Below are 15,892 nucleotides of genomic sequence, written 5' to 3'. Positions count from 1 at the left end.
AAACAACAGCGTGACGGTCCACTTTCCAGTCAACTCTTTCACGACAACAGAGTAGCCACGCTTGATTGTGTCGGGGTGTTCGTCAGTGATAGACTCGGCAAACACGCAAATGATCGTAATCCTCCTCCATACAGACGGTTCCCACCGGTCCCTGATTGCTCAGCAGGTGCAACATATTCCTGGATTTTGTCCCTCGATTATGTTCAGTCAGCCACCGCTGCTTGTACTATGCGTCGATCTTGATGTGCCTCTGTGCTACGCGGACGGCGGACGTCCAGAACCTGGTCTGCACGTGTGGAAATGTTCCACAGACCTCTGTCGAAAGCAGCGATACGCCATCGATACACTGCGCCCAACTTGTGCAGCAGTCCAGCGATACATCCATACAGCTTCTCGCAGGCCCACAGCCAGCCCCCATTCAAACAGCTGAAGTTGTTCAGCAGTAGTACATAGTCGCCGTTGAGGCATGGTTGTAACCTATAATGGACGTCGCAAACGCTGTTCGTCTCCAAACTCAGCACAGTTACTGCTTGCAGGGTCGAAACAGGGCGCACAGACAGTCCTCCTGAACGCCATCTGACAGCGATGACCGTAACAAATGAATCACTAACACTACAGCCAGGGCATATTATACCCTGGTGACACTGAACACACTCTTTGAGTTTTTTGTACGTCCACCCTTTCGACTGGAGGTCTTGGGAACCACAGCCGTTTACTATTGTAAGAAAATGAAACGCTACAGCCGTCCTTATGATCTTATTTATTGTGTAGATACCAGTTTCGGCGTTTCAGTGCACCATCTACAGGCCTTAGTTGATGCTGAACGCGTTATCACGATCCATATATAGGCTGCATCAGTGGCCAATGTAACTGGTTTAAGTAAATTATCTGTAACTGTGATCTCAGCACAGTTGTCAGTTGATGGTTGGAGTGCTGACATCACAGTTACAGATAGTCTGCATAACAGCAGTTATGTTGGTCACCGATACAGCCGTCCTTATGATCTTATTTATTGTGTAGATACCAGTTTCGGCGTTTCAGTGCACCATCTACAGGCCTTAGTTGATGCTGAACGCGTTATCACGATCCATATATAGGCTGCATCAGTGGCCAATGTAACTGGTTTAAGTAAATTATCTGTAACTGTGATCTCAGCACAGTTGTCAGTTGATGGTTGGAGTGCTGACATCACAGTTACAGATAGTCTGCATAACAGCAGTTATGTTGGTCACCGATGCAGCGTATGTATGGATTGTGATAACCCCTTCAGCTTCAACTAAGGCCTAAAGATGGCGCACTGAAGCCCCGGGACTGGTAGCTACACAGTATATAAGAAAATAAGGACGGTTGTAAAAAAATGGTTCAAGTGGCTCTGAGCACTATGGGACTTAACTACTGAGGTCATCAGTCCCCTAGAACTTAGAACTGCTTAAACCTGACTAACCTAAGGACATCACACACATCCATGCCCGAGGCAGGATTCGAACGAGGACGGTTGTAGGTGTTTCATTTTCTAACAACAGTCTTTGAGGGTGTTACTTTTCCTTTTTCTGTGCTTCTCCTAGCAAGTCCTGGATCATGACATAAATCTGATCTTTTACATGTTAAGTTCGTATTTTGTTCACTACAAGTTAGTGCGGAGCTGTGGTTTCGTCTACAAACACTGCATTTTGCACACAAGTGACGAGATTCGCCTCGCCATTGCATTTTGATGTGTTTGTAGTTTCGGAACAACGGGAATGGAGGTACTGCTGTGTTCGCCGCCAGACTAACAGGCAGACGGTTCTGAACAGTCGACACAGAAACGTACACAGGCTCTTCAGTTCTCTAGATTCCGTCAAAACTGTGACAGAGGTGCAGTAATCTCGTTTGCGCTCACATTGCGTGGTCCAATACCATTTTTTTTCTGTGTATGACCCTCTTCTACCCACTGCCTCCACATTTCCATCACCGTCTTAGTAACATGCCCCGCGAGCCGAAATATGTCAGTACAACAAACCGATTTTACGGAAAGAGTTCGTCTGGTCCGTCTGAACTCATGTGTAGGTATTGCACGCTTTGACGTTGACGAGACTTTCTGGCATTTCCTTTAACAGTTTCGTTCCGTTTGACTCTTCTCTGATTGAGCTCTGCGGAACACAGAATTTTAATCACAAAACAGGGGGCTCTACTAAGCTTGTACGAGCGCCATATCTCTGCAGGCTGGATGACTTATAGATGCACCGTCCGACTCATAACCTGAGTCTGGATACAGGTTCAAGATTTTTCATCAACCAATGATCCCTTACAGCTGTATAGGTTTAGGTATTAAATGAACAACTAAATAGAAGGATCTCTTTACAGCAAATATCGTAAAATTTAATACCAACTTCCTTAACAATATTGTAAAAACCAACATCTGTATTACGTCAGAAAGTTCTATTACTCTGTAGATTAGTGTTGCAGCAACAAATGATGCATTTTAACTTTAAAAACATTATATCACAAGGATCTAACAGATTTTAGAATTTTATTAAAATAATTTGAACCCTCTATTTCACTTGATTCTTTGTGAGTCAGTCTCCACAGTTATCGAAGTCCAGTTTACTTCTAGTGTTGTAATGATAAACGATCTTTATGGAGTCAGACTCACTTAAGTTGCTTTTGACATAAAGTAATGCTGTACAGATATATAGGTTTATGACAGTCAGTACGTTCTACTTGATACAGAGTGGAATACGGTGTTCTGTAGGATTCAATCTGCTCGGTATTCTGATTACCTTTTCTATTTTTTTTGTATTTCACTGGTATAACAGGAGTGTCCTCTTATCAGTGTCAGAGGAGGTGTGAGACTGGAAAAGAGCAATGCATCACATATTCGTTACGGAATGCATCTATCAGTTTCCTCATGAGATGACACGCTTGACCTATTCTCTTGCAGAAATACCTGATATATTCCTCCCAGTTTAATTTTGACTCACAACTGTACTGGCTTCCTTTACGCAACTTTGCAATACCCTGCACGAGTGAACTTAGGAATCGTTACTGGTGTATCTAGGCTCCAACACAACAATACCCAATGTTGATACACTTAACACAATGGAAATACGCTATCTGAAATTTGGCCCCAATTTGAGATCCTAAGATAGAGAATTGTTATAAAATCAGTTGTTAAATATATTTTAAAAACCATGAAAGGGAGATGAAGGGAACACTACCTACTTTAAATGAAATTCAAATCAAAATAAACTAGTGATTTATTACAAAAGTTCGACTTCGTACACAAGAAAACCAACAGATTGCAATACGAACCTGACATGAAAAACAAGAATACAAACGTCTCAAAAATGAGATCGACAGGAAGTGCAAAATGGCTAAGCAGACATGGTTAGAGGACAAATGAAAGGATGTAGGCTCACTAGGGGTAAGATAGATACTGCCTACAGGAAAATTAAAGAGACCTTTGGAGAAAAGAGAACCACTTGTATGAATATCAAGAGCTCAGATGGAAACCCAGTTCTAAGCAAAGAAGGGAAAGCAGAAAGGTGGAAGGAGTATATAGAGGGACTATACAAGGGCGATGTACTTGAGGGCAATGTCACAGAAAGGGAAGAGGAAGTAGATGAAGATGAAATGGTAGATACGATACTGCGTGAAGAGTTTGACAGAGCACTGAAAGACCTGAGTCGAAACAAGGCCCCGGGAGTAGACAACATTCCATTAGAACTACTGGCGGCCTTGGGAGAGCCAGTCCTGACAAAACTCTACCATCTGGTGAGCAAAATGTATGAGACAGGCGAAATACCCTCAGACTTCAAGAAGAATATAATAATCCCAATCCCAAAGAAAGCAGGCGTTGACAGATCTGAAAATTACCGAACTATCAGTTTAATAAGTCACGGCTGCAAAATACTAAAGCGAATTCTTTACAGACAAATGGAAAAACTCCTCGGGGAAGATCAGTTTGGATTCCGTAGAAATATGGGAACATGTGAGGCATTGCTGGCCCTACGACTTATCTTAGAAGCTAGATTAAGAGAAGGCAAACCTATGTTTCTAGCATTTCTATACTTGCAGAAAGCTTTTGACAATGTTCACTGGAATACTCTCTTTCAAATTCTGAAGGTGACAGGGGTAAAATACAGGCAGCGAAAGGCTATTTACAATTTGTACAGAAACCAGAAGGCAGTTATAAGAGTCGAGGGACATCAAAGGGAAGCAGCGGTTGGGAAGGGAGTAAGACAGGGTTGTAGCCTCTCCCCGATGTTATTCAATCTGTATATTGAGCAAGCATTAAAGGAAACAAAAGAAAAATTCGGAGTAGGTATTAAAATCCATGGGGAAGAAATAAAAACTTTAAGGTTCGTCGATGACATTGTAATTCTGTCAGAGACAGCAAAGGACTTGGAAGAGCAGTTGAACGGAATGGACAGTGTCTTGAAGGGAGGATATAAGATGAACAACAACAAAAGCAAAACGAGGATAATGGAATGTAGACTAATTAAGTCGGGTGATGCTGAGGGAATTAGATTAGGAAATGAGACGCTTAAAGTAGTAAAGGAGTTTTGCTATTTGGGGAGCAAAATAACTGATGATGGTCGAAGTAGATAGGATATAAAATGTAGACTGGCAATGGGAAGGAAAGCGTTTCTGAAGAAGAGAAATTTGTTAACATCGATTATTGATTTAAGTGTCAGGAAGTCGTTTCTGAAAGTATTTGTATGGAGTGTAGCCATGTATGGAAGTGAAACATGGACGATAAACAGTTTGGGCAAGAAGAGAATAGAAGCTTTCGAAATGTGGTGCTACAGAAGAATGCTGAAGATTAGATGAGTAGATCACATAACTAATGAGGAGGTATTGAATAGGATTGGGGAGAAGAGGAGTTTGTGGCACAACTTGACTAGAAGAAGGGATCGGTTGGTAGGACATGTTCTGAGGCATCAAGGGATCACCAATTTAGTATTAGAGGGCAGCGTGGAGGATAAAAATCGCAGAGGGAGACCAAGAGATGAATACACTAAGCAGATTCAGAAGGATGTAGGCTGCAGTACGTACTGGGAGATGAAGAAGCTTGCACAGGATAGAGTAGTATGGAGAGCTGCATCAAAACAGTCTCAGGACTGAAGACCACAACAACAACAACATGAAAAACAATTAACCAGCACAAGTATGACTTGCAGGGAAGCATAAGGGAGTCAAGTTGTATATTCCCTCAGTGACGTGAATAAACACTACGAATCCGAATTTGGCTACGCAGTGATGGGTTGTCCGAACTAAACTGAAAATAACCTAGCTTTGTAACGGGAACCTAACGACACTACGGTGTCGATGTAGCCTTATAAAGCGGTGAACTCCCACCTAACGAGCCGGTGGTGCACGGTATGCTCGCCAGTCTCTTGTCGTCTCGCTGGACGTGAAGATGTGGGGCAGCACGAAATCTGCACCAGCCCGGAATCTGCGCATGGCGCTAAGTCGTCAGCACGACGTCCCACCGCAGAACACCAGAATGGTCGCTCCCTCAGCGATCGAGCGTGTGAAGTGACCTCTAAGACGACCGATCAAAGTGTGTCCACGATCATGCGTCTCTGCACCGGACTCCCCCGTTTGCGCCAGCAGACACCAATCAGGCAAAACGTTAATTACATCTGTTCAGTGGTACGATAATGGTAAGTAATTCCCCGCCGCGGAAAAGAGGACCAATCAGGATACACCCGTCTCTCAAACTCTGTTGCAGAAATTCCCGCCCTACGCCAAGAGGCGAGAGGCAAATAAGAGCGTTGTTAATACTACTCAGAATTTCCAACACGCCAAACGAACTCATTGGGAACTCCAACAGGTCCCGTACCCACAGCAGTTGGCCTGACCTCTTCGAGAACAGTGAGGTATGCCCATTTGTTATCAGGTGGTGGGCCAAGACCGAAAACCAATTGGCTGGGCACCGGACAGTACCGTAAGCCACAACTCCGAGAACCCCGACTTCCTTTGAGTGACACGAGACTCCCTCAAGCCTCACTCGTGTGGCTCTGCCATTCGCGTCAGAAAGTGACTTAATCCTGTGAGTCTGAGTGGCGAGCAGACTGTCCCGTTATTCCCAATCTTGTGTGCCTCGACAGTTCCACAACTCCTGTCGAAACGAACTGCAACGTTCCCATGAATTCCCTTGGCCGAAGCGATATAAGTTCATTCGGACAACACCTGCAACTTTTTTTTATCAAATACAATACTCAAAATGAAGCGCGGTAATCAGAGTTAAATAAAGCTGTGAGGATCAAGTGTTCCTCATATCTCCAGTCACGACAATGATCAGACAGTGTTAGCTTATTAATTGAAGAAGGAAAGCCAGACAGATTATAGTCTTTCAACTTTAATTAATCTTAGAATTATTTACTCCAAAGATGAAAAGAAATGGACTGAGATCGAGCCCTGAGGTACACCAGTTCCATCTTCCTTCACTGAGGAATATCTGTTTTGTCCTGATATAAACTGTCACCTGTTGCTTAAGAAGGAGTTCATAGCTGCCAATTTTTTTTTTAAATAATTTAGCGGATATACTCTGCAAGCCAATGTGCAAGAAAATACATTCTGTTGTTGGGGTAACTTTCGTAAATCTTTCGTTGATAAATGGTGTCACAATAAAATAACTTATTGAATACTTTCACACACACGATGATTTTCTATGAAGCTTGGTGGAACAGTGATTAAAGCGCAAGACTCGCATTTGAGAGGAATGGGGTATAAATTCTCGTTCCAATTTATGTGGTTTATCGATTGAGGGGAACGCCTGGATATTTCCTCTGAGAAGACGAAGGCAAATATCTCTCCCCGCCTCAATTTTTTTTTGTTTTCATGCGTTAATTGCGCAATGGAGATTGCAGAATGGTTACAACTGCATGGAATAGTTAGTTATTAAATAATATAGCAAGGTTTCACAAAAAGAACGTTAAGTTCCGAGAGTAAATTTTTAATACGCTCATTTTGGGTTGATGCCGTCAGCGTGGGCCTAGATTCCTCCCATTTAGTACATGATTTTTCCTAACCAGTTCCCGATTTTTAAATGAAAATGACGGTCAGGCAGGGATACCGTAGGGTGATAGTTATCGGAAAAAAATTGTGAAACTCAGAACCTATCATTTAGGCTTTAAATTTTCTTACTTCTTCTACACCTACATCTACATGGCTATGATGTAAATCACATTCAAGTGCCTGGCAGAGGACTGATCCAACCACCTTCGCAATAATTCTCTGTTATTCCACTCTCGAACAGCGTGCGGGAAAAAAGAACACCTATATCTTTCCGTGCGATCTCTGACTCCCCTTATTTTGCTGCGATGATCGTTTCTCCCTATGTAAGTCGGAGTCAACAAAATATTTTCGCATTCGGAGGAGAAAGTTAGTGAAATTTCGTGAGAAGACCCCTCCACAACAAGAAACACCTTTGTTTTAATGCCGGCCGAAGTGGCCGTGCGGTTAAAGGCGCTGCAGTCTGGAACCGCAAGACCGCTACGGTCGCAGGTTCGAATCCTGCCTCGGGCATGGATGTTTGTGATGTCCTTAGGTTAGTTAGGTTTAACTAGTTCTAAGTTCTAGGGGACTAATGACCTCAGCAGTTGAGTCCCATAGTGCTCAGAGCCATTTGAACCATTTTTGTTTTAATGATGTCCACCCCAAATCCTGTATCATGTCTGTGACACTCTCCCCCCATTTCTTGATAATACAAAACGTCCTGCCCTTCTTCGAACTTTCTAGATGTACTCCGTTAACCCTATCTGGTAAGGATCCCACACCACGCAGCAGTAGTCTAAAAGAGGACGGTCAAGCGCAGTGTAGGCAGCCTCTTTAGTAGATCTGTTGCATCTTCTAAGTGTTCTGCCAATAAATCGCAGACTATGATTTGACTCCCCACAACATTTCCTATGTGTTCTTTCCAATTTAAGTTGTTCGTAACTGTAATTCCTAAGTATTTAGTTGCATTTAAGGTCTTTAGATTTGATTGATTTCTCGTGTGTTCGAAGTTTAATGGATTCCTATTAACACTTATGTGGATGACCTCACACTTTTCATTATTTAGGATCTATTGCCAAGTTTTGCACTGTGCAGATATCTTATTTATAATTAGTTTCGATATTCTCATGACTTTACTGCGCGATAAACGACAGCATCATCTGGAAACAACCTAAGACGGCGGCTCAGATTGTCTCCTAAATCGTTTATATAGATAAGGAACAACGGAGGACCTATAACACTACCTCGGGGAACGCTAGAAATCACTTATGTTTTACTCGAAGTGTGCCCGTCAATTGATACGAACACTGACATCTCCGACAGGAAATCACGAATCCAGTCGCATAACTGAGACTCTATTCCATAAGCACGCGATTTGATTGAAAGCCACTCGGTCTGATGATGAGGGGTGGGATTATGATTGGTGCACGTACATCCCTGCATGTCTTTGACAAAGGAACTGCAACAGATCAGGTGTATCGCGACGTCATTTTGCACCTGTATGTCCGCCTTTTCTAGGGTGCAGAGAGTCCCACCTTCCTCCTGATGGATGATAACGCACGGCCCCACCGAGCTGCCATCGTAGAGGAGTACCTTGAAACAGAAGATATCAGGCGAATGGAGTGGCCTGCCTGTCCTCCAGACCTAAACCCCATCGACCACGTCTGGGATACTCTCGGTCGACGTATCGCTGCACGTCTTCAAACCCCTAAGACACTTCAGGAGCTCCGACAGGCACTGGTGCAAGAATGGGAGGCTAATCCCCAGCAGCTGCTCGACCACCTGATCCAGAGTATGCCAACCAGTTGTGCGGCCTGTGTACGTGTGCATGGTGACAATATCCCATATTGATGTCGGGGTACATGCGCAGGGAACAGTGACATTTTGTATCGCATGTGTTTCGGGACGGTTTTCCCAACTTATCACCAATACCGTGGACTTACAGATCTGTGTCGTGTGTGTTCCCTATGTGCCTATGCTATTAGCACCAGTTTTGTGTAGTGTTACGTTGTGTGGTACCACATTCTGCAATTATCCTTAATTTGTGAGCAAGAGTGTATATTCCAAAATCCCGCTGCATATCAACTTTAATGATCTGGGGCTTTAATTTAATGAGTTACTCCTATTGTCTTTCTTGGATATTGATGTGACCTGTGCAACTTTCCAGTCTTCTGGTACGGATCTTCCTTCGTGGGAGTGGTTGTATATGATTGTTAAGTATGGAGCTGTTGCGTCAGCACACGCTGAAAGGAACCTACCTGTGTACAGTCTACACCGGAAGACTTGCTTTTGTTGAGTGATTTAAGCTGCTTCACTACTCTGAGGATATCTCCTTCTAAGTTACTTATGTTGATAGCTGTTCTTGACTCGAATTCTCGAATATTTACTGCGTCTTCTTTGGTGAAGGAACTCGACTCAGAACTTTTCAGTTCTCTAAGCTGTTGGACAGGGAATCTTAATTTTCTGGAGTAATTTCAAAAACCCTTTGCCGACAGAGAGATTAGATTTATGTGTGATTTACTGTTAAATTTTGTCATTCAGTCTCCCCCTGTTTTCATTTGAAGCTAATCTGCATCAGTCTTTAATATGTCATTGTTTTACGAATATTACATTCAGTCCAAAGTGAATCTTTGCAATGCTTTCACCTTACTTGACATACGAGGGCTGTTCGGAAAGTAAGGTCCGATTGGTCGTGAAATGGAAACCGTAGAGAAAAATGGTTCATATGGCTCTGAGCACTATGGGACTTAACATCTATGGTCATCAGTCCCCTAGAACTTAGAACTACTTAAACCTAACTAACCTAACGACGTCACACAACACCCAGTCATCACGAGGCAGAGAAAATCCCTGACCCCGCCGGGAATCGAACCCGGGAATCCGGGCGTGGGAAGAGAGAACTCTACCGCACGACCTCGAGCTGCGGACCATAGAGAAATCAAAATGTTCTATTTGTAGCAGTTCGCTGTATCTTCCAGCTACTTCTCTATATAGTCGCCGCTCCGATTGATGTATCTGTCGTAACATTGTACCAGTTTTCCAGTACCCTCGTCGTAGAAGGCAGCCGCCTGTGCTTTTTGCCAATATACTACACTGATCTGCAGCTTGTCTGTGCCAAAATGTTGTCTTCATAGGCGGCGTTTCATGTGAGCAGAAATGAAAATCAGAGGGGACCAAGTCCGGGCTGTATGGTGGGTGATCAAACATTTCCCATCGAAAACGCTGCAGGAGCGTTCTCGTTGCCCCTGCAGGGTGCAGCCAAGAACTGTCACGAAGAAGGAAATGCCTGACAGTTACGTTGTATGGGCTGCATGAAATCAGGCGAAATCTCTCGCAGGCACTCACACTTGACGGGAGACGCTACTTTCTAGATATTTTTACGTGGTCGTTTGCTCTCAGAACTGAAAAGAGTGAAGTGACACGATCGACTGGCATACCAGAAAAACTGTCCAACACACGTGTGCAGAGCTTCATGGGATTTTCACAGTGGTTTCCATTTCGTGACCTTACTTTCCGACTAGCCTTCATACATTATCCAGGGCATGGCGTGCTTTAAAGTTGGTCAAAAGCTCTTCTGAGTGTACTGTGGCTGAACAAAATATTCTTCATTGAAGATGGAGCACTAACATAGGTCAACAAAGGAGCGGCAGATTATTAGCTCTAATACTGCCTGCTGGAACCACTCCAGCATATATCTGAACCCATATAAACCCTTAAGATAACTGACTTAAAGATCTGATTGTGCACATAAAATGTGCCTAGAATGTTTTGTAGCTCGTGATCTTGTAGCTTAATTACGTTTGTGCCTACCGACACAATCAACACAGACATATTCGTCGCTTTCTGTGTTTCAGTTCATCGGTGCGGCTAAGTTTAAAGGTCCCATGATAAAGTCAGCCAACTGCAACACAAACCACGGTGGAAGGACGTATGTGTACACGCTAAATCATGTGGGCCGTTTCCCCAATCAAGGTAAGGGTTTTTTTCACAAGTAGGTCACACATTTTCGTCGTAGTTTCAGAGTTTCACATGATACCTCAAACTCATGCTCGACACACTGATCATGTTTAACACAGTTCTGGATAAACTCTGTGTTTCAGCTGTCGAACATGGTATGGATGTGCTGTACCTTTCACCGAGATCGGACTTCAGACTGTCTGAAGAAGACGAAAAAGTTTCGAGGAGGCTCGTTCATCTGCACGCGAACTTCATCATGTATGGGTAAGTGGTCGCGTCTCTCAGAACTATCTGACTTCAAAGTAAGCGTTTACAGCTTCTCGGAAATACAGTACTGATTATACTTTTTTATAAAAACCAACCTCGCTTGATTTTAAGACATTAAATCCAATTACTAGTTTCGACAGAAACCTGCTGTCATCTTCAGATTAGCATTACATTGTATGAAATGAAAACAGGCAATCTTCACAAGAAACAACCATCTTTTGGGATGATCCAAATGTTACAGAAACCTCCAACATACCTTTGCGTATATGTTCACATAAATGTACCGTCGACAGTTTGAGAACAAAGCGTAAATACATTAAAAAACTCCATATGGTTTGTCGTTTATAAAACAGAATGCTCCCAAATGGGATGTGAAATGAATAAAAGGTATAAAAAGTACAACGTCCATAGCACCAATAGGGTTAAAACTATACGCCATGTCGACGACCTCACGAGGACGAAACTGAGGCGCTACAGAGCCCATGTAACTTGCCGTGTAGAAGTCAGGTGACACCATCGTATTAACCGACGATATATTGAAATGTTTTGAAATTACTCTCATGAAAATTTTTACACAATTTAGAAAGCATATTATATACTATAGGAATCAAAAAGGTAAATCTTTACGCCTGATTCATATACAAAGATATGGCGCATTTCACCAATATAAATTACATGTATGGAAAAACGTAATGGTAACAAACATTCGTAATTCTAGAATGAGATTTTCACTCTGCAGCGGAGTGTGCGCTGATATGAAACTTCCTGGCAGATTAAAACTGTGTGCCCGACCGAGACTCGAACTCGGGACCTTTGCCTTTCGCGGGCAAGTGCTCTACCATCTGAGCTACCGAAGCACGACTCGCAGCCGGTACTCACACCTTTACTTCAGTGTCATTCGTAATTCTCTTAGACTGTCATTATGTGCTACAAGGCTCTCATTACACTACAATAGCCGATGAGCTCGCCCACTGTAGACGACGATCTTTTAATTATATCCTATACATATGATTCAGTGAGCCATCCAAGCCTAGTCAAACAAAAATAAATCCAATGACCAAGGCGAGGGAGCAGTTGTATCTTGCGCAGATTACCGATTACCTACTTTCTTTTTGTACAGTATAATGCCAATCTGAGGATGAAAGCACGATTCTGTCGAAATTAGTAATTGGAATAAAGGTCTTAAAATCAAGCGATTTTTGGCTGTCATATATCACACACCTTGCCCTCTCGAGCTGAGTTATTCGCATCTTTGCCTGTTCCTTCAACTGTTAACTCATATTTGTTTTCCCTTATAATGCCCATCGACTCTGAACGCCTGAACGTATCAATCCGTGTCTCTAATCTAACACATGTTCAATGATCAACTCGATTGTTGTATATGACGTTGTAATAATAAGTGTAATAAATTATACTTATAAAATCCTTTGGAGTAAATTTACATAATCTTCTATTTTATTCTGGTTACACCAACAGAGCCTGTTCAAAATTACAGGACTCCCTTTCCACAAGTTCCTATAATCCAAAAGTAAGCTAAGTGACCAAATGGTTCCGTAACTGAAGTTAACAAACCAATTTCTCAATAAGCGAAATAAATATGCATGAACGCCCCCCCCCCCCCCCACACACACACTCAGACGACCTGTTCAGATAGATTTTAATGTCTACTTTTAACGAGAATTCTATGAAGCTTGCCGGCCGAAGTGGCCGCGCGGTTCTGGCACTGCAGTCTGGAACCGCGAGACCGCTACGGTCGCAGGTTCGAATCCTGCCTCGGGCATGGATGTGTGTGATGTCCTTAGGTTAGTTAGGTTTAACTAGTTCTAAGTTCTAGGGGACTAATGACCTCAGCAGTTGAGTCCCATAGTGCTCAGAGCCATTCTATGAAGCTTATAAATTCACTGTTATCGAGAGTACCATTAAATTCTAAGAGAAATTCTTGTTTCTTGTAAACAGCTTCGTATGTAGCCAGTGTAATTTGTTTCGTGTTTATGTCGGCTTAAGTAATATGTGACTGATTTCCTGAATCAGCATGGTGATGTTATGACATGGATTCTGTGGATGTGTTGTCGATAGCAGCTATCGTTCGGTCTACTGATACTCATTGTGAACTGCCTATTGTTCCATTAGCCAGTGGAGTTACGTTCCGTATTCAACTTTGTGGCAGACCATTTGCATTCCATGTACATGATTGGATTTGCCTGTAACAGGCGCTCTTATACAGATCTCCAATCTCCCACTCCTTATTCCATCTGCTTCTGCTATGTAGCTGTCTGCAGCAATAAGATCTCCAACTGGAGGTCACATGTCTTGTATCTCATTCTTTCTTATCTTCTTTGGCAGTTGACCTTCCTTGTCTCTCCCCACAATCCCACAACGACCTTTGGCGAATATAACTGATGCAATTTCTTGGAAGATTAAAAGTGTGTACCTAATCGGGACTCAAACCTGAGACCATTGCCTTTTGTGGCCAAGTGAACTATCGACGAAGCTTTCCAATCACGAGTCACGACTCGACCTACTTTTACTTACGCTAAGACTCCCTTTCCTATCAGGCATACAAATTATACTTCTGTAGTGTTTCTTCGTAATTCTGATACAGGAGCAGCTATTTTACATGGTAAATAGCAGGTTGCTTTGTCTTTACAATTGATGTTAATTTTTCCAAGCCGGAGAGAGTCCGTTATCATTACGTAATGGTCAGCTTGGATCGTCATATAACATATCTTACAGCTTTTTAATGCTCTTTCAGTGGCTAAGAATTCCTCTGTGTAAACAGATATTTCTTTCAGTATACGGAACAGTCCGCCATTTTTATTTTTGTAGCCTACATAAGCACAGCCAACGCAGTAATTATGCATTGAAGAGCCAAAGAAACTGGTACATCTGTCTAACATGGCGTAGGACCCCCGCGATCAGGCAGAAGTGCCACAACACGACGTGGCATGGACTCAACTAATGTCTGAAGTAGTGCTGGAGGGAACTGACACCATGAATCCTGCAGGAATTCCGTAAGAGTACGACGGGGTGGAAATCTCTTCTGAGCATCACGTTGCAAGGCATCCCAGATACGCTCAATAATGTTCATGTCTGGGGAGTTTGGTGTCCAGCGGAAGTGTTTAAACTCAGAAGAGTGTTCCTGGAGCCGCTCTGTAGCGTTTCTAGACGTATGGTCTGTCGCATTGTCCTGCTGGAATCGGCCAAGTCCGTCGCAATGCATAATGGACATGAATGGCTGCAGGTGATCAGACAGGATCATTATGCACGTGTCACCTATCAGAGTCGTATGTTGACTAGGGTCCATGATTCCACGAGGTTGTCTCCATACCCGTACACGTCCATCCGCTCGATTCAATTTGAAACGAGACTCGTCCGACCAGGCAACATGTTTGCTGTTATCAACAATCCAATGTCGGTGTTGACGGGCTAAGGCGATGCGTAAAGCTTTGTGTTGTGCAATCATCAAGAGTACATGAGTGGGTCTTCGGCTCTGAAAGCCCACATCGAAGATATTTCGTTGAATGGTTCGCACGCTGACACTTGTTAATGGCCCAGCACTGAAGTCTGCAGCAATTTGCGGAAGGATTGCACTTCTGTCACGTTGAACGATTCTCTTCAGTTGTCGTTGGTCCCGTTAATGCTGGATCTTTTTCCGGGTGCAGTGATGTCAGAGATTTGATGTTTTACCAAATTCCTGAAAATCACGGTACACTTGTGAAATGTTCATACGGAAAAAAAAACCCACTTCATCGCTACCTTAGAGATGCTGTGTGCCATCGCTCGTGCGCGCACTATAATACCACGTTCAAACCCACTCAAACCTTGATAAACTACCATTGTAGCAACAATAACCGATCTAACAACTGCACCAGACGCTTGTTGTCTTATATAGGCGTTGCCGACCGCAGCGCCGTATTCTGCCTGTTTACATATCTCTGTATTTGAATAGGCATCCCTATACTAGTTTCTTTGGCGCTTCGGTATACATGGACCCATCGGTATACACGCAGCACTTGGCCGTTGTTGCAGATGGGTTTCTAAACTGCTGTTGTTAATTACTGGATTATTAGAGTAATCTATATAAATGTGTAAGTCCAGTACTGGGTTGATACTAGGGATGGCGGTTGTAGCTGAAACAACCGGTTTTTAGCTGCATCGCTTTTTTTGTTTCCAGTTTAACCTGACCGTTAAAACCGCTCAAAATTACCCGTTTCTGAGATAGCCGATTTTCGGTTTTTTATTGCTGTTATTTCCAGCAATAAACGTAGACTACAAACAAAGACTGAAAAATTCTAATGAAAGTGAAGGAGTAAGAGACTTCGGTCAATATGAGGTTGAGGTTGTGTCAGAAATAGGTCCCACTGTCTCCAGTAAAGATGGTGAAGATGAAGGACGCGTCCTCCGTTGCCACTTTTGAATGGTATAAGTTTTTCACCTTCAAAATTAAGGGTTCGGTTACTATCCCAAGTTTATGATACATCAATAAAATTCCCTTCCCTTCCAAGGAACATTGTGGATGCTTTCTCCTTATAAGACGTCGCGGGTTTGTTGTGCCCCCTCCCTTTTCTACTCATTTACAGAAAATGAAGCATTTTCCTCCATTGCTACGACACTTCGTAAAATACTTCCAAACTAGGGATCGTGTCGTTCTGCAACACAGCCAGCGTCGAGTGACGACGGGGAG

At 43.1% G+C, this 15,892-nt stretch overlaps 1 protein-coding gene across 1 annotated transcript in view; it reads left to right on the top strand.

Annotated features, from left to right (window-relative positions):
• LOC126194891 (cholinesterase 1-like) overlaps nucleotides 1–15,892 on the top strand; it is a 348,159-nt gene that overhangs the window by 318,139 nt on the left and 14,128 nt on the right. Inside the window, exons 10-11 of the mRNA XM_049933240.1 lie at nucleotides 10,839–10,956; nucleotides 11,085–11,205. Coding sequence (XP_049789197.1) covers nucleotides 10,839–10,956; nucleotides 11,085–11,205 — 239 coding nt within the window. The remainder of the gene's footprint in view (nucleotides 1–10,838; nucleotides 10,957–11,084; nucleotides 11,206–15,892) is intronic.

The sequence above is a fragment of the Schistocerca nitens genome, chromosome 7, assembly GCF_023898315.1.
Source record: "Schistocerca nitens isolate TAMUIC-IGC-003100 chromosome 7, iqSchNite1.1, whole genome shotgun sequence".
NCBI lineage: Eukaryota > Metazoa > Arthropoda > Insecta > Orthoptera > Acrididae > Schistocerca > Schistocerca nitens.
This window is presented reverse-complemented; position numbering and strand designations above follow the sequence as displayed.